Source organism: Microtus pennsylvanicus, chromosome 10 (assembly GCF_037038515.1).
Source record: "Microtus pennsylvanicus isolate mMicPen1 chromosome 10, mMicPen1.hap1, whole genome shotgun sequence".
NCBI lineage: Eukaryota > Metazoa > Chordata > Mammalia > Rodentia > Cricetidae > Microtus > Microtus pennsylvanicus.
In genome coordinates this window covers 98,072,406-98,090,990 of record NC_134588.1, presented here as the reverse complement: position 1 = coordinate 98,090,990, position 18,585 = coordinate 98,072,406, and the positions used below count along the sequence as shown (strand labels likewise).

The 18,585-nt window shown below is 42.5% G+C and overlaps 1 protein-coding gene across 2 annotated transcripts in view; it reads right to left on the bottom strand.

The window, feature by feature from the left end:
• The window catches only part of Cnst (consortin, connexin sorting protein), an 81,754-nt gene extending 63,187 nt beyond the window's left edge, over positions 1 to 18,567 (bottom strand). Inside the window, exon 1 of one of the 2 annotated variants that reach the window (XM_075989286.1) lies at positions 18,250 to 18,567. In XM_075989286.1, the coding sequence (XP_075845401.1) occupies positions 18,250 to 18,447 (198 nt within the window). In that variant the 5' untranslated portion in view covers positions 18,448 to 18,567. The remainder of the gene's footprint in view (positions 1 to 18,249) is intronic. The other variant, XM_075989287.1, reaches the window with a different exon arrangement.
• Between the last annotated feature and the right edge of the window lie 18 nt (positions 18,568 to 18,585).

Here is an 18,585-nt window from a genome sequence, read left to right as displayed (position 1 = left end):
ATTGCTTTCCTTCACCATGTCCTGTTACATTCTCTTATCCTAAGATCTCCATGCTTAACAGGTCTTTTGTAATTTCTCCTTATAGCTTTGCTGAAATCTTTTTTTTCCTTAAAAAAAAAAGATTATGTATATAGATATTTTGTATTTCTGTGCACCATTTGTGTTCCTCTTGCCCAAGGAGGCCAGGAAAGGGCGGTTGTGAGTTGCCATGTGGATGCTGGGAATTAAACCCAAGTCCTCTGGAAGACCATGAAATGCTCTTAACTACTGAGCTCTCTCCAACCCCCCTGAATATGCCATTCCCTGCCCCAATAGGCTCACTTTTAAGTTGCTTTTGCCAGCTCTTGCTCTGTACTTTTTTTGGAGGGGGCGGGGTTTCTCTGTAGCTTTTGGAGCCTATCCTGGAACTTGCTCTGTAGACCAGGCTGGCCTTGAACTCACAGAGATCTGCCTGCCTCTGCCTCCTGAGTGCTGGGATTAAAGGCCTGTGCCACCACTACTGCCTGGCACTCTGTACTTTCTTATTGTGAGCCCCTCTATAGCGTGTAGCGCTACCTGTGGGACCTTGCACAGGCTGATTAAGGACCACTCTTTCTGAGTGCTTTGCTCTTACAAGGCATCTCACCTTGTTACCAGCCAGGACTACTTTGTATCCGGCTCAGAATGGAGCCACGGTAACAAGTGGTTACAAGAGCTCACGGCAGACTGTCTTCAAAAGGAAAGCTCTCTGCCCCTTCTAAGGGTTGGTTCCTACACTGCCACCCATCCCATCACTTTCAAAACAGAGATGCCCTAGTGCTGTGTGACATATTCCGTTCCAATGCTCTACTTGGGTCCCTTGCTTCAGATACAGGGAGTCCTTTTCACTCCACAGGCCAGTTAAACTCAGGCCACTGGATAAATACCCCACATGCTAGTCTCTGAAATAACTGTCGAAACATGTAACAGTTGTTGAACATTTAATGAGTGTTCGGGATAGGCTAACATTCTGGGCATGTTTTACTCCATTTGCATAGGAACTCTATTATCTTTCCCATCTTAGAGATAAGGAAACAGACAAAAAAAAAGTAATCTGCTCAGGCTTATCTAGCAAGCAAGCAAGTAAACCTCAGATCTGGGATCGACCCAGATGTAAGTATTGACCCCCGTAAATGGCCACTCCTTCTGAGTTCTTGTGCTCCATCCATATCAGCAACGAGAAATGGATGCAGAATGAACACACTTTCTCTTTTAGTGAGAAACCCTGAGACCAGTTACTTTATTTGGGGGGAAGGGATGGGAAAGGGTGTGTGTAAGTGCACACAAGCATGCACACCATGGTATGTGTACGGGTGAGGTCAGAGGTCAACCGTGGGTGTCAGTCTTTACCTTCTATCTTGAGACAGGGCCTCTTGTCCTCCACTGGAATCGCCAAACTCCCTGGCCAATGAGCTTTCAGGATTTCTCCCTGTTTCCTCCTATGTCTCTGCAGAAGTTCTGGGGTTATGGCTGTGTACTGTCTGGCTTCATGTCCCTCCCATTTCACGGCAGACATTCTGGGACTACAGATATGCATCACCATGTCTGGCTTCATGTAGGTTCTTGGGATCACATATCAGGTCCCTGCACTTGTGTGACAAGTCCTTTACCACTGAGCCAACTTCCCAGACACCCCAGTAGATTTTTTTTCAACCAGCAGAAACATGACAGTCTTAGTTATATTTTATAATGCATTACAGTATTAAAATATCTGATTGGCCATTTGTGAAATTGTTAATTTTCTACTGTAATTCAAAAGATGCTTGGCATTTTCAAGATACATTACACATTCCTATTTAATTTAAAACTAGGATTCCTCTTTGAGAACTCACAGTGAAGGGTAACCACAACATCAGAGTGAAGAGAATAACACCCAAAATTTTTAAGGTGCTTACTCGGTACGATGCTCATCGTAAATCATTTATTTTCACAGTAATCCAAGTAGGTAACTGTTATGAACGTTTCCATGCCCTAGATGAGGAAACTGAGGCAGTAACAGGTTAGGTTACTCGTTCATGGCCACGTTGGTCTGAGAATCAGGACTTAAACACAGCAGAGAGCTCCGCAGCCTGTAATCCAGTCTCTGAATGCAAAGACTCCATAACCAAGGTAGACTGTGAGCCATATGTTGAAGGTTCCAGAATCAAGGTAGACTGTGAGCCATATGTTGAAGGTTCCAGAACCAACAAGGTAGACTGTGAGCCATATGTTGAAGGTTCCAGAACCAACAAGGTAGACTGTGAGCTATGATTAAGAGTTTGGGCAAGTTAGGGGAAGCAGGAAGGGAAACTGACAATATAGACCCTAGCAAAGTCTGGCCATAACATGAGACGCAGCTGATACTGAGTCCCCATGGAAGTATCTCCAGATAGCTATTTTTAAACGGAATGAGCAGTGTATTGCAGGCTGCAGGATGCACTACCTCACTTTTGCTCTTTTCTTGCTGTAGGGTTTCTTTCAAGTTCTTTCATGCATGTGTGGCTATTGTTGCCTAACTGGAACTGAAGCTTTTATGGCAACAGAAACATGCCTTTTGCAATCCTCACCACAATACAGCCCAGGGCGCATAAAAAGTACTAAATATATGTTTGTCCGATTGAGCTATAACAGTAAAATTTCACTTTCACTGCCTCTTACCTAAGGACACAGATGCAAAAACTAAAAATATTGCATAAGATGACACTTTAAACTTATTTAACAAACCCACAAATATTATCTGGTGAGAAACAGAGAGACAAGGGAAGCTTGAGAATAGGGTACTTACGTTCCTGAAAGATTAAATATGATCTGGACAAGGCAGCAAATTCACAAAAGAACATATGAATTAGTTCCTTTTAAGATGAATTAAATTAGTGGACCCACCCTGCTTTCTTTCTTTTCTTTTTCTCTATAGCAGCCCACTCTGCTTCCTGACACCACAATGTGGGAAAATTCTGAGTTTGTAATTACAAACATCTGTGCTATGCGTGATGAACGAATAAGCTTACAAATAAGGGACTGCTTCAAGTTACATTCTAAAATAAAGGAATGGAATTAGGGCAGGGTCAACTTTAACCTAAGCTTCTTAATTTGTTTCTCCTCCAGTTTTACTAGAAGCACTCACCTTGTCCCATTCTTGACTGTTTTTCCACGACATACAAAAGCAACCTAGGCAATTCCACACCGTGACAGAAAGCAAAGGGACAGACTGTAAGCCAGTGGTTCCACACAGAATGACCACGCTAGTGACACCAAATAAGGTTAGTAAAATAAGTGTTATTAGTAGGATGCTCCTGACATTTTAAAGGCAAACAAGTAAAATAAAGTGACAACTTGTGATACCAGGTAAAAATGGAGCCAGTCTTGGAGAATTTGAACACAAGGCATAAAACAGGGGACTGGGAAAACAAAGAGTATCAGTATTATTGATTTCTGAAGAATTTTTAATCTAAAATTAGCTCAAGACCAGACCCAAGCTGGTATAATGGTGCAGTATATAACCTCAGCACATGGGAGGCAGAGGCAGGGGGAAAACTCTGAGTTCTAGTCTCAAACCAAATTAACCGAAAATAGAAATTGAGAGTGAGAAGGAAGGGAAAAGGAGGAAGAGAGGCAGAGAGGGAGGGGGAGGAATAAAATAAAGGAGTTGGTGGGTGTGGCGGCACATGCCTATAATTCCAGCACTCGGGAGGGTCAGGAGTTCAAAGTAGGGGTGGGCTACAAACATTGCATGACCCTGTTAAAGAAAAAATACAGCCAGGAACAAATAGCTTAATGGTAGGTAACTTGGCCTAGGATGTGCAAAGTCCCAGGTTCTATTCTCAGTCACACACACACACACACACACACACACACACACACACCCCAGGAAAAGAGAAAGAACCGATTTGAAGATTTTCTCACCACAAAAGCATTTTCTCCTGAATGATTTTCTAGCAGTTTTCATTTCCTTATTATGATTCAAAATAGTTACCTTAAAAAATAACCACAAAAGCATTTTCTCCTGAATGATTTTCTAGCATTTTTCATTTCCTTATTATGATTCAAAATAGCTACCTTAAAAAATAATCTTCCTAAGGGGTTGGAGAGATGGTTCAGTGGTTAAGAGCACTCGCTGCCCTTCCAAAGGTCCTAAGTTCAGTTCCCAGCACCCACATGGCAGCTCACGACTGTCTGATGTCTTCTTCTGGTGCGTAGATGTACACCCAGATAAAGTACCCATAAACACAAAATATATGAACAAATAAAATTTAAAAGAAAAATCTTCTTAAAAGTTATATAACTTGGCAGTATTCCATCAAAATAGAAGGGGGGGGATGAATCCTACAAACAGAAAAACCTAACTCAATCATTGAAACTTTTCAAAGTAAAGCATGTTGGAACGAGGCTGCCAAATGTTTCCATGTTGGCGCTCCCATAAATTTTAAAGACCAAGTTTCCATGGATTGATGCTAACGGCAAAATTAACTATTGTTGGTTGTTTTAACTCTACTCTTTTGGGGGCCTGCCACCCAGCTCCCAAGTATATCACAAGGAGGCTTATTCTTAGTTATAAATGCCCAGCCTTAGCTTGGCTTGTTTCTAGCCAGCTTTTCCTAACTTAAATTATCCTGTCTATCCTTTGCTTCTGGGCTTTTTATCTTTCTCTATTTCTGTATACCTTTCTTCATTTCTTCGTGGCTTGCTGTATTGCTGTATAGTTGAGAGACAACCTTCTCTCCTCCTTTTCTTGCTCCTCAATCTTTGTTGTTTTTTTGTTTTGCTTTTTTTTTTTTTTTTTTTTTTTTTGAGACAGGGTTTCTCTGTGTAGCTTTGAAGCCTGTCCTCACTCTGTATACCAGGCTGGGGCCTCAAACTCACAGAGATCAGCCTACCTCTGCCTCCCAAGTGCTGGTATTAAAGGCACACACCACTACTACTCAGTTCGTCCGTCCTTCCTTCCTTCCTTCCTTCCTTCCTTCCTTCCTTCCTTCCTTCCTTCCTTCCTTCCTTTTGGTTTTTCAAGATAGGATTTCCCTGTGTAACAGTCCTAGCTATACTGGAACTAGTTATTGTAGACCAGGGTGGCCTTGAACTCACAGAGATCCACCTGTCTCTTCCTCCCAAGTGCTGGGAATAAAAGTGTGTGCTACCCCCATCCACTCCTCGATCTTTTCTCTCTCTTTTCCCCCTTCTATTTATTCTCTCTGCCTGTCAGCCCCACCTATCTTTTCTCCTGCCTTGCTATTGGTCATTTAGCTCTTTATTAAGCCAATCAGGTGTTTCAGACAGGCAAAGTAACACAGCTTCAGAGTTAACCAAATGTAGCATAAAAGAAAGCAACACATCTTTGCATCATTAAACAAATGTAACACAGTTTGAAATAATATTCCACGACAATTAATGTACTTTAGCAAACATCCCTTGAGTGCCTACTGAGTATGCTCTACCAGGTCCACTATAGAGTGAGGTGGGGAAGGAAGACTAATAGGGGAAAGGATAACAGAGTTGAGACACATGCAGCTAGTGTCCTAGAATATCCTAGTTCAAGAGACAAACAGGTACAAACACCATCAGCAAAGGCTATAGTAAGGGCTGGGAATAAGCAGAAGGCGTGGGGAAATTCAACGAACAAAAACAAAACAAATGTCGTCCAGGCTGGCTCTGAACTCGATTGTCCTGCATGAGCCTTCACGGAGCTTGATTACAGGCCTGCGACACCATGCTAGCAACACCATGCCAGGAAAGAAAAGAATGGTGGCCTCCAAATACTGAGGGCTGTATTCTGCTTCACACTCTGTTAAGAACTGTGTTTGAACAGCTTGGGCAAGACACTTGCTCCCTGTGAACTTTAATTCCTCAGGCAGTAAAATCTCAGTGCTCCTTAGAGATCCTGAAGCATCTCTTCTATAGCTCTACTGGAAATGCTTGCCACGCTCCTTTAAGCACTGACACCATTTATAATTCCACTTGAAAGATGTAAAAACTGTCCTTATTTATGCATATGACTCTTAATACAACTATTAAGCCATAACAAATGGACAAATAAAGCAATCAGAACCACATCAATGAAATCAAGTCAACTTGGGGCAGTCTGTAGAGTCAGTACAGTTCACAAACTGAGCCTGGATCACGGTGCGGTCAGCTCTCTTTCAGCTCCAGGGTACTGGACAGGAAACGCGGGACATGACTCTTCTCCTACCTTCTCCTCTGAGGACCATGAAGAAATCTCAAAAGAAGCTATGGTGCTATGTCAAAGACATGGTTTATTAATTTTACCACATGCTGGTAAAATTTATAAGCACATGTGTAGACTTCATCACTGAAATGCCTCATCAGAATGCAGTTTTAGGAATCTTGAACTTGAATAAGCTTAAGTTATTTTCTCTCAGATTTCACTGAAATAAAAATAAAGGATTTTTTTAATCTCACTTTTTTCTTTTTGTACTTTTCTAGATTTTACCATTCTCTATAATAAATGTATTTTTTCCAACTGACTGTCTCAATGACAGTGTCATTAAGATACAATTCTCATCATACAGCTTAAATATCTGAAATGGGGTAACTATAACAATCCATTCTAGGACATTTTCATCTCACTTCACATCCAGCTACCGGTCACTTCCTACTCCCTTGTGTCCCCCACAGCCTTCCATACCCACTCAAACCTTACTAATCTCCACAGCAAGGCAAAGGGCAGACACGGGTTCAAGGGCAGTAGGAGCTATAGTGTGAGATCCTGCCTAAACAAAACAAACAAAACAAATCTGCCTGTCCCCATAGATTTACCTATTCCAGACATTTCGTATAAATAAAATTAGAACAGGTGTAGTAATGCATGTCCTTAATTCTAGCACTTGGGAGGCAGAGGCAGGTGGATCTTGGTGAGTTCAAGACCAGCCTGGTCTACATAGGGAGCTCCAGGACAGCCAGGGCTACATAAAAGAGCCTTGTCTCAAAACACCAAAAATAAATAAATAAATAAATAAAAATAAGTAAGTAAATAAGTGGACTCATGGAATACATAGTCTTTTGTGATTGGCTATTTTCAGCTATTACAGTGTTGCCAAGGTATATCTATGTTGTGCCATACTTTATGCATATAACTCCTAATGTAACTATTATACCATAGCAAATTGACAAATAAAGCAACCAGAATATGAACACACCATTTCCTTTTCTTCCCAATATTTCACTGTAAGGACACAACCACACTTTATGTATCCTTCTATCAACTGATTAAACATCCTGGTTGTTTCTTAGACTATGGTGAGTAATACAGAGAGAGACAATGAGCTGTCCGGGGAACTGCACACACATCAGCTTGGCTAGACGGAAAACTACGGGAAGACCAGGCTTGCCTCTCAATGCATGTTCCATTCCTTCTACTCCAGTCCAGGTCCCCTGGGAGAACTGAGGAACACGTCACTCAACATACTCCCTATGTCTGTTCAAAACCTCTTGGATCCCATCTTTCTATTTCCTACGAATTCTCTTTCCCATTAATAAGTAGTCCATCTGCCTCTCAAACCCCAAAGGTCTCATCACCATCATCACCATCATCTACACGTCTGTGTGTGGTTATGTGCACAGAGGCCAGAGGCGTGGGATCCTCTGACTGAGGTGTGAACTGCAAGTGTGAGCCGTCTGATGTGGGTGCTAGGAACCAAACTTGGGTCCTCTGCAAGAGCAATACATACTTTTAACCTCTGAGCCCTGAGATTAAAGGTGTATATCACCACACCTGGCTCAGCAGCCTGCGCTCTGAACTGCTGAACCTCTTCTAGGCCATCGGAGTCTATTTTAAAGAATCACAATATAATTGTCGTAACCTACAGAACGGGGAAATTCTACAGTGCCAGTTCTCAAGAGCCCCAGTGAAGATGTCCAGGGTAGAGGTGAACTGATCACAGAAACAAACACACCTGAATTGTTTCAAAACTTTCCCCTCTGTTTTGAGGAGTCTAAAATGAAAAGGTAGCATTTGAGGATCAGTCTGGTGATGGCTCAGCAGATGAAAGCATGAGGCACAAGCCTCGTGTCCTGAGTTCCACCCCAGAACCCACATAAAGGTCAAAAAGGACAGAAAGGACTTTACAAACTTGTCCTCTGACCTTAACTTCATATGCACACCATGGTACTGTTCCTACACACACACACACACACACACACACACACACACACACACACACACACACAGTAGCATCTAGTTTTTGCTAAACTGGCATGCAGGAGACAGAGGCAGGAGGAAATTTGTGAGTTTAAGGCCAGCCTGGTCTAAACAGCAAGCTCCAGGCCAGTCAGGCAACATGGTGAGACATAGTCTTATAATAACAATCCGCTAAAAGAAATCGAATTCTATATACTACTTATTGTATTATAAATTATAATAACCAAAAAGGTTCCATATACATTTCCTTTCTTAAAAAAAATTAAGTTAAACTGAGCGTGGTGATGCACGCCTTTAATCCTTTAATCTGCACTTGGGAGGCAGAGGCAGGTGGATCTCTGTGAGTTCAATGCCAATGTGGTATACATAGCAAATTGCAGGACAGCTAAGGCTGTCTTGAAAAACAACATCAACAACAAAAATTACCTCAAATTTATATAAAAATCATTGTTTTAAAAGAAACAAATTACTTTTTAAAAAATTACTCTTGTGTGAATGTGAATGTGTGTGTGTGAGTGAGTGTTTGTGTATGCACAAGTACCACACATGGTGATCAGAGGACAACCTTGGGAATCAATTTGCTCCCTCCACGTTGGTCCCCAGGATGGAACTCAGGTCTTCATGGCTTGGTGGCAAGCCTCTTGGCCTGTCGAGCCTTGTCACTGGCCGCGATATAGCCATGGTCTATATCTGAGGGACTTGATTTTTCACCAAATGTTCTGGTAGAGACTTACACAAAGTGCTCTGTGTTGCGTCTGCACCATGATCCCAGCGTACTTAGTGACAGTCTGCTTACCTACAGCACCAACACCAGCCATCAAGTTCACCAGGCCCAGAATCTCTCATGAGCCTACGCATTTCGAAGTTATTCACCAAAGTGGCGGATTTAGTAATGTATGTACAGCATAATATGTTCTCTTGCATGGATTAGGGTTACTTAAAATTTATCTAGGGTAAAGTATAATACTTCATATGGCAAACACAATTTTAACTGTATTATAAATCCTAAGTGGAGAGCTCATCAGCTTATCTCGTAGTCTTCCAAATAAGGAGCAGAAACTTAGTGCTATCGTTTCGGGAGCTAAGAAATTACAGCGTCCAGGATAATTCTACTTTTAATTAAAGGCTCTCAGCATCTCGCATATCCCTTTCAATCTCTCCCGCATACCAGAGGCAGATTAATCTTCAGGAAACACTACCTTTCTGTCTCACACAATAAAAACAGTGGCTCCACATACTTGTGGAACAAACAGTTCTTCATGTCTCAAAAATCCATAACGACATGTTACTGTCTGCTGCTCAGTTTAGTTCATGTCATCCCACCTTCTAATTTTTACTGAGCATCAAAACATTCTCTTGGACACACTCAAATAAATCTCAGTATCTGCAACATTCCACTACCAATAGCTCCGTATCTCTTACAGCTGGTCCACACACTGCTAAGGAAAATGGCGACTGTATGAACCAGCAGAGCATCGACCCAGCTTCAGCTGCATCCCCAGTGTTGGTTAGATATGCTCTCTAATACAGCAGTCAGAGCCAAAGCCCACCGCAGAGCTGCTCTGAACCTTCCCCTCCAGGCCTGCCTACCCCCACTCACAGTTAGCCTCAAATGGACCACAGAAAAAAACTAATGGAAGCTACTCGGCAGCCAGTATTTCCTCTCATCTCAGAGGAATGCCTCCACATCTGCTATTCTAGAATAATCTTTCTGCCTGATCCGCTTTTGCACCTCCTTCATTTCATTACAGAGCATGCTTGTAAGCAAACCTAGTTCCAGCTCCATCTGCACACTGGGAAGCTCTTGAATATAAATCCTTTACCCTAATCCTACACCAATGAATAACTAAACTTTCCATGAAAACTCATCCACGAGAATGACTCTTGACTACAAAACACACAGAAGACAAAAACTGATGTTTAAAACAAATTTCTTAAAGTATAAAGGACATAAGACAGTCAGGCATGGTGGAGTTCCCTTTAATCCAGCACTTAGGAGGCCAGAGACAGGCCAGCCTGGTCTATATAACTGGTTCCAGGCCAGCCAGGGTTACACAGTGAACCCTGTCTCAAAACAAACAAAACAAAACAACAACCACAAAAGGCACTTTTTAAAAGACGAGTTATCCCAAATACTGTATTTGGATAGGAGCTTTGGGGAAAAATAATAAAACAGGTTGTCCTGAGATACACATTCTAAGTAAAGGGAAAACCAATAGTAAAAATGATACTGGAGAACACTTCCCAGTGCCTTTTCTTTTCCAAGGACTGCTGGAAGATGATACCTTTTCACTTTCCCCTCAAAAAGATGTGTTGTTGGCATAGGTGGGCTGGAATTGTCCTCTCATGTCCCCTGGAGTGTGTCCCTCTTCCTGACGAATTGACTACACTATCAGTACAGACGGAAATACAATGAATACATCAACAGACCCTGGCTGGTAAATAAGCTTTTATTTAACTTTCTGGGACAAGAAATAAGTTGTCTCAATACTCAGGTTTTCCCTGCATTAAAATTCGATTACCTTTTTTTCTCTTTGGAAAATTACTTTTTTATAATTGAGGAGAGGAACAAGGTGAATACGATTTTTAAAGTTTACACAAGCCAGAGTGCTCTTGGCAGGCACAACAGGCACCGGTCAGGAGAGAGAACGTGCCACAGTGGGCTTGAGGCTCTCTTTTCAAGAGCTGGTCTCACACACTCCGAAAGCCAAGGCCCACTGGGAACTTCCCAACAAGGCTTCCCTGGCACTGAGCCTTAAGGGAAGCATTGTGCGTGCACGGCAGAGCCCTGGGTTCGAAAGCAGACATTCCTGGAATAGATGCTGCTTCAGCCTCGATGAGGGCCCCTGAAGCAGGACTTTGGCTCTCTACCTAGGCGAACCTTCTGAGGCTGTCAGTGACCATGAGCCTTGAACAGAAGCAAAGCTCTCCACAGCCTAGCTGGGGCTGTAAGAATCAAAATAAACAAACTCCTGTCAGCCAAGAGGGAACCTGCAGGAACAGTAATCAGCCTTATGAAGTAAATGCTTCTTCAGCTTAGAGGTTACTCTGTAACAGATTGTTCTTGCTAAGAAAAGACTGGTTTCCATGATGAATTAAATACCCTGAAATTGGGGTTCAATGCAATATTAAGAAGAAAAACCTCCCATCCTCTTCTGATTCAAATGTTTAGTACATGACTAAAGTAGGGAAGACACATGACGTTGTTTCTATTTTGGACAGTGTTTACCTAATGTTTTAGGTATATCTCTGACACAGTAAAAAAAAACAAAAACCCACAACAAACCTAAAAATAGTTGGAACAAAACATCTAGGACACTAGGGATATAGCTCAGTGGTAGAGCTCCTGCCTAGACTATATAAATTCCTGGTTGGGCCAGTGAGAAGTTCAGGGGGTAAAGGCACCTGTCACCAACCCTGACAACCTGAGTTCAAGGCCCCTGGACCCACACAGCCCAGAAAGAACCAGAAGCAAAGAACCAACTCTCACAGGTTGTCCTTTGACCTCCATATGTGTCCTTTGACCTCCATATGTGTCCTTTGACCTCCATATGTGTCTCTGTTGCACGTATGTCCCCTGGCCTGCGCACTTGCGCACATGCACACAAATAAATGCAATTTTAAAAGTGTTTTTTAAAATTCCCGTGTTCAATTCTCAGCACTCAAAACAGAACGCAACAAATTACTCACTGTGTGGCATAAAAGGATGCTGCTGCCAACTTGATCCTCCCAAATTCTAGATTACAGGCTTTAAGAACAAGTTGTCACTTCCTCCTTTTACCTAGTCTGAGTATGCAAGGAATAATGTGGAATATTTTCTCGAATCCTTAGAAGCTATGGACTTTATACTTGGATTAAATAGACCTTTTCCATATTCGATGATTTTAGGGAACAAACCCTAAAATCTTTGTACATTCAGAAGGTAAAAATTAATTACATTAAGCTTTAGTGAATAAAACCCGTTTTTAAAAAGTAAGTCCTGATTGAAAAATCTTTAACAATGACTTTTGGTTCACCCTGAAATCATATTAAATTTACAGTAATACGAACTGCACCTGCAAAAGACAGAGACTAGGAAGGACTAGGCATGCATATAACTCGAGAAACACCAGAGCCAAACTGCCTTAAAGTATAGGATATTTAAAAATTCTAAAACACCCAGGAAAACATATACTCAATACCCTTAAATACCCAGAAAATAATGTTCTGTTGAATCACAAGGAGCACATTTTTTATTTTATTTTGTTTTTGAGACAGGTCCTCTCTGCGTAGCTGGCCTTGAACTAAGTGAGATCTTAGAGAGCACCTGCCTCTGCCTCCCGAGTGCTGGGAGTAAAGGCGTGAGCCACCACCGCCCGGCAAGGTACACATATTTAAAGGGAATCATTAACTTCAAAATCTACAAGTAAATGAAGAGGTTATTATGCTTTCATTCAAATTTGAATGCCACCACCTAATAACGCTGAGTTTTCCAAACACAGCTAAATATAAAAAAGGACATAGTGATCTCTCAGGTGGTAGTTTTTCAGCGAGAACAATGTAGGTATTCTCATAAAAAAAAAAAAAAACTTACTTAGAGGACGCTAGCCTTGGGCTCACAGAAATCCACTGCCTCTGCCTCTTTCTTAAAAGTGTTATATCATCTTAGGGACTATGGTGTTAATTCTTACAATCATAGGTACTGTCAAAATGCCAATGCCAATGCCCAAATGTCAATTAAGACTGCTAATTTGCTACTGTTTCAGAATTCTTACTCGACAGTGCAATAGAGAAAATGCAGAATTGCCATTATTTTGATAGATACACACTATCTTTCCATTCCAAATGGCCAGTGATGACAAAAAACAGGAAGTCCTAAGATAGCCTGGTGCAGCGGGGCCACCAGACAAGGTCTCTACCTCCAAATATGGCAATTTCAAAATCATGCCTACAACACTTCAGAAATCTTCAGCTGCCATAAAACTTAAGAACTTTGAAATATACTATATTTTTTTTTTAAAAAATACTCCAATTGCTTAAAAAACAAAAGTGTCCCCTGTTGAAAGTACACCTGTTTTTCCCATGGGGACGATCACAATGGAAAGTCAGTATCAATGTAAACCTTAAAGGCCCAATGGCAGAGAAAGCAGCATAGCTGTTTAAAGACATTGGACCTTCTCAGGCAGAACATCTCTTTTTGGAAGCTCTTCAAGCATTAAAGGGGCTTTTTAAAGAAACTGAAAAATTGCCAGGCTATCAGTTTTCTTCCTCAAATAACTAAAATGAATTTACAAGGGCTAACTTGCAGGAAACAATGTGTTTTAATTTTTCTTCTTTTTCAGAGGGGATCTAGCTATGCTGTCTAGGCTGACACCCCTCCCAGTACTCTGTGTTTGTGCTTGTGAGCCCCCTTTCTCAGCCTCTGCCATAGCTGGGACTACTGGAGTATACAACTTCACCCAGCTTGGTTTTCTTTAAGAAAAAAAAATATTTTTTTTTTGTTTTTAATTTTCTTCTTTTAGATTTTTGGCTAGATTTTAGAGACAGGTTCTCCTTATGTTGCCTAATTTGCTCAGGCAGACTTCCAACTTACCATCCTCCTGCCTAAAAAAACAAGCTTTATTACATTGTATATTTTAGCTGTATAGTATGATTGTATAAGATACATATGTATTACATAAGATACGTGGTATTAGTGGTTATTAGAATGCAACAAATAAACACAATCATCATATCAGTATCCCCGTGCACCCAGGCATGGCTACAATGTACTCACTCAGCACAAGGCTTACACTATTCCGCCCTGCCACTCTTATGCTGTGCACTAGCTCAGTCTACCGGGTCGACCTGCAGATTCGATACTTTGTATCCTTTTGCCTATATCAATTTTCTCTTTGTGGTTCTATATGGTATTCTTTTTTATCAAACCAATAGACACCAATAAACAATCAATTTCTATTTTCAAATGCAAATGAAAACACTATCAGAATGTGTGCACCTCTTTCACAAAAAACTTTTTCCAGTTCTGTATTTTCTCCTGTAAACTTTCCACAGGCTGCCTTACAGTGAGCTGGTCTATAAAGACTGGATTTTAGATAGAAAGTCTGTTTACTGATCAGGGAAGCAGAATTTTTTTTTTCTTTTTGGTCTTTCGAGACAGGGTTTCTCTTGTAGCCTTGGCTGTCCTGGAATTCACTTCATAGACCAGGCTGGCCTCGAACTCACAGAGATCTGCCTGCTTCTGCCTCCTGAGTGTTGGGATTAAAGGTGTGCGCCACCACCGCCCTGCTCATATATGTTTCTTGCATTAAGTTATAAGGAGTCTTAATTAGGAAATGTATTGGAACAAGGTAGTCAAGACCGGACCAAGACAGGATCCCCACAGAGGTCAGCTCTAAGCCTGATGACTTCAGCTCTAAACCACGGTTGGTTTCACTTGAATTAACGCACCTGCTGCAAAGCAGCTCCTGTAGGCACCTAGATGATGCACCAGCAGCTTTATATGAAGCCACATTTCCCTTTAACAAACATAAACTCACATTACCCCCATTTCAAAGCCAAAATACCATACCCTCTTTCCTTCTAAATTTTGCCTGAAAAATTACCTTGCCCTTGATAAGAAACACCAGGCTACAGAGAACCACATCTCCCAAACCATTAGCCATACTTGAAAGCAGTCCAGGAAATAACACAACAACAAACAGCAGGTACCCTACCTGTTTCGCGACAAAGGTCAAGCGTCTCATGAGGCCCCACGTTCTCCCTACTCAATGCCAAGAGATTTAGTAGGCAAAGACTCACACAGCCCTGACACTCTGTTGACATATGGATAGAAAGACCTGTCACAATGACACCCCAGGAAATGACTGAGCACTCTATTCATCTGAGGATACTCCCCAAACAAGTCCTGGACACCAATGCTCACTAGAGAAGCAAGAGTTCAGGGTCAGCACAGAACCTTCTCAATTTAAGAATGGAAGCACTTAGAAAGAGAATAAATAAGTAAATAAATAAACAAATAAGGGCCTTTCTATAAATCCCGAAAGACTCAGACTCCCAGGGTAGAAAGGCATTTTAAGCAGCAAACACCAAACTTATGGCTATGTGCCAACCAAAGAGGGAGAGCAGTATCGGCTACAGGTGACTCCTGGCCATTTGCACCGGGGTCAGTCTCAATCGAGATGGGCTATGAGGGCGACCACATCAGAACTGCAGATCTAGCAGGGAGTCTTGGCAGCTATGACACGCAGAGGACTAAAGCCACTAAGGCTATTCACCTGGTAAACGGGACTGCTAGAAACGTTTTAAAGTTATCTCCTGGAGAAACCCTGTCTCGAAAAAAAAAAAAAAAATCTCCCATTTCTTTTGAATGGTGCAGCTCCAGCCTTGATTCCGACACAAACCAGAACTGTCATTCAGTATTTCCCAATTTCAGTTCTCATTTAAAAGTTCCAAGCAAAAAACCAGTAGTTTCCTTTCTCAAGCAATTTGATTATGGTAACTTAATAAGAAAAACAATTTAAAGACAGCCACAAAGTAACGAGAAAGCACTATTAGAAAAAAAATTACTTCAAGGGGGGCAAAAATAGCACAGGACACAAAACCTGCAACTGTCAAGAATCTGACTACAAATTCCTTAGCTAAGTTTGTCTAAAAATGAAAGTCTAAATGTTGAGTATAAGATTCATTTTAAGCTGGGCGATGGTGGTGAGAGTCTTTAATCTGAGCACTCACAGGCAGATCTCTGAGTTTGAGGTCAGACTGGTCTATAGAGCCCAGGACAGCCAATGCTACACAGAGAGGCCCTGCCTCAAACCCCCAACCCCCCAAAATCATTTTAAAAGTGAAATGACTGTTTCGTTTTTAGTATCTGGGTCCCAGGGATGGGGCTGGTTTCTATATTAGTGAAGCACTTGCAAACACAAACAAGTAAACCATTAACACCATGAAAATGGAAACAACTGAGCACATGACACATGCCAGGCAGGAGGATGATGGCTTAAACCACAGTCAATCTTTCAAAAAACCAAGGGTGAGGGCTTAATCAGCAAAGTATCTGCAAGCATGAAAACCTGTTTCTTGATCCCCAAAGATACAAATCTATAATCTCAGTGTTTACGAGATGGAGGAGGGCAAATCGTTGGAGCTCTCTGCCCAGCCAGCCTAACAGAGGCTCTTAGGGAAAGAGGTTCAGGGACAGAACATGTCTCAGGAATGTAAACTGGACAGCAACTGAGGAAGTCATCTGACATCACACACGCATGGACACACAAACAAAAACAAGGTACTAGGGAGGTAGCTTGGAGGCAGATCATTTGCCTAGCTTGTGCTAGGCCCAGGGTTTGGCCCCTAACAAAGAAGAGGAGAAGAGGAAAAGGTAAATAAAAATAACTTCTCTTCCATCAACTGCTCAAAAGCAAAATAAACACTGCCCTACATTCTTTAGGACTGATTAGGCTGTGGTCCAAAATTATGAGATTTTCAAAAATGTACATTTTTTAAGTATATTTACCTTTTGTGGTGTCAGGTACGGAATTCAGGGCCTAAAACATGCTAAGCAATTGATCTACCACTGAGCTACACTATATATCTTTGGTTATTTTAAACGCACAAAACTCAAGGATAAATTTTGTAAGTGAATTTTGTCCTTACTCTCATATAAAAAAAAAACACATTTTCCTGGGGCTGGAGAGATGGCTCAGAGGTTAAGAGCACTGACTACTCTTCCAGAGGTCCTGAGTTCAATTCCCAGCAACCATAGTGTGGCTCACAACCATCTATAATGAGATCTGGTGCCCTCTTCTGGCCTGCAGGCAGAACACTGTATACATAATAAATAAATAGACCTTTAAAAATCATTTTGCTATATTCAATTGTTAAATATTGCTTTGGGAGGGTTACTAAACTACTTCTGAGTTTATGAAAATGCTCAGTTGGGGTGGGGGTGATCATCTTTCTTTTTCTCCTTTCCTGAGATATGGTCTGACTGTATCCTAAGCTAACCTTGAAACCAGAACACATCTCAGGTGGTCCTTAAACTCGTGGAGCCTCAGCCTCCTTAACGCTAGGATTAGAAACTTACATCACCATGCCTGACTATATTAAACAAACAAACAAACTTAGCAAAATTAACATTAGTGAATGAATCCTCGGGATTTCCACTACAGTTAATAGCTCCTTACAGTGTACTAACTTATTCAAAAAAGGCCATCTTCAGGTGTCAATTCTTTATGTCCTTGAGTTTCATCAGCTAAGGATAATCTTCGGGCTACTTGGCAGGTGACACATTCCTCAGTAACTCTTTCCTTGTGCATTTAAATGCCAAGCTCAATGATGCTGCCACAGAGTAAGCAGAAAGGATTGTACATATTTTAAACTAGGGAGTTGATTGGCCGCAGCTTCCTGCCTTGCTGGAAAGGATAATGGGTAAAGCTCCGAGTCCGAGCCCCAAACACTGAAATCACTCTCAAAGAATCGGATCTTTTAACACTGCCCCAAAGACTGCCAAAATTCCCATTAGAGCATCCTATTTTTAGTCTTTGCAATCGGCCTTTTAAATTGCATTCTACAGTACAATGTGCTTAACTAAGTTTACACAGACGAATAAAGACGCTCCCTAAGGCTTTAATCCTTTGAAACGTAGGACAGAATTTTAAGCTTTCGAATCTTATTTTTTGTTCAGCCTTATTTAAGTCTTGCAAACATGCATATTAAAAAGAAAAGGTAATTCTTGGCCCAGAGAGAGGACAAGAAGGGAGACAACTAGGCGGTTCCTAGCGACCGAAGAGGTGGCGGTGGTGGGGAAACAAGGTATGGGGGCAAATAAAAAACACCCGGAGGAAAGCGAGCATAGGCGCCGGGCCACCGAGCTGGGAGACACCGACGCGGAGTAGAAGCCGCAGGATCCCCGGGGAGGCGAGCGCGCGCGGAGAAATTGGCGCGATGCGCGACAACAGCGTACCCGCAGAAAAGCGGGGGAAACGGGAGAGCCGAGAGGGGGCGGATTCGAAGGGACCCTCTGCAACTCCCGGGAGGACAGCGCCCGGGGAGGAACGAGCGACTGTCCCCAGCACCGCGGCCGCCGCGAGCCGGCAGATCCCCTGCAGCCCGGCTGCTCGTCTCACCTGGGCATCCGAGGCAACGCAAGGACTACCGCCGGGAGCCGGGTCTGTTTCCAGCCCCGCTGGCTGACATGGCGGCCGACGAGCTGTCACACAGCTGCCTCTGGTCTCCCGCGGCTCTGGAGGCTCGGACACCTCCAGCCACCCCGCCCCGCCTCCCCCCGCGCGCCCCTCCCGGCTGGCCGCTGGACCGAGGAGCATAGAGTGCGAGAGGCTAGAGAGGCAGCGCCGAGTGCGGGGCGACCATAGAGTTTCAACTCGGACACACCCGGATAGTCCACTCACAGGCGTCTGGGGGCGGGGCCTGGGCGGAAGCGGAAGCGAGTGAAGAAAGGGTTG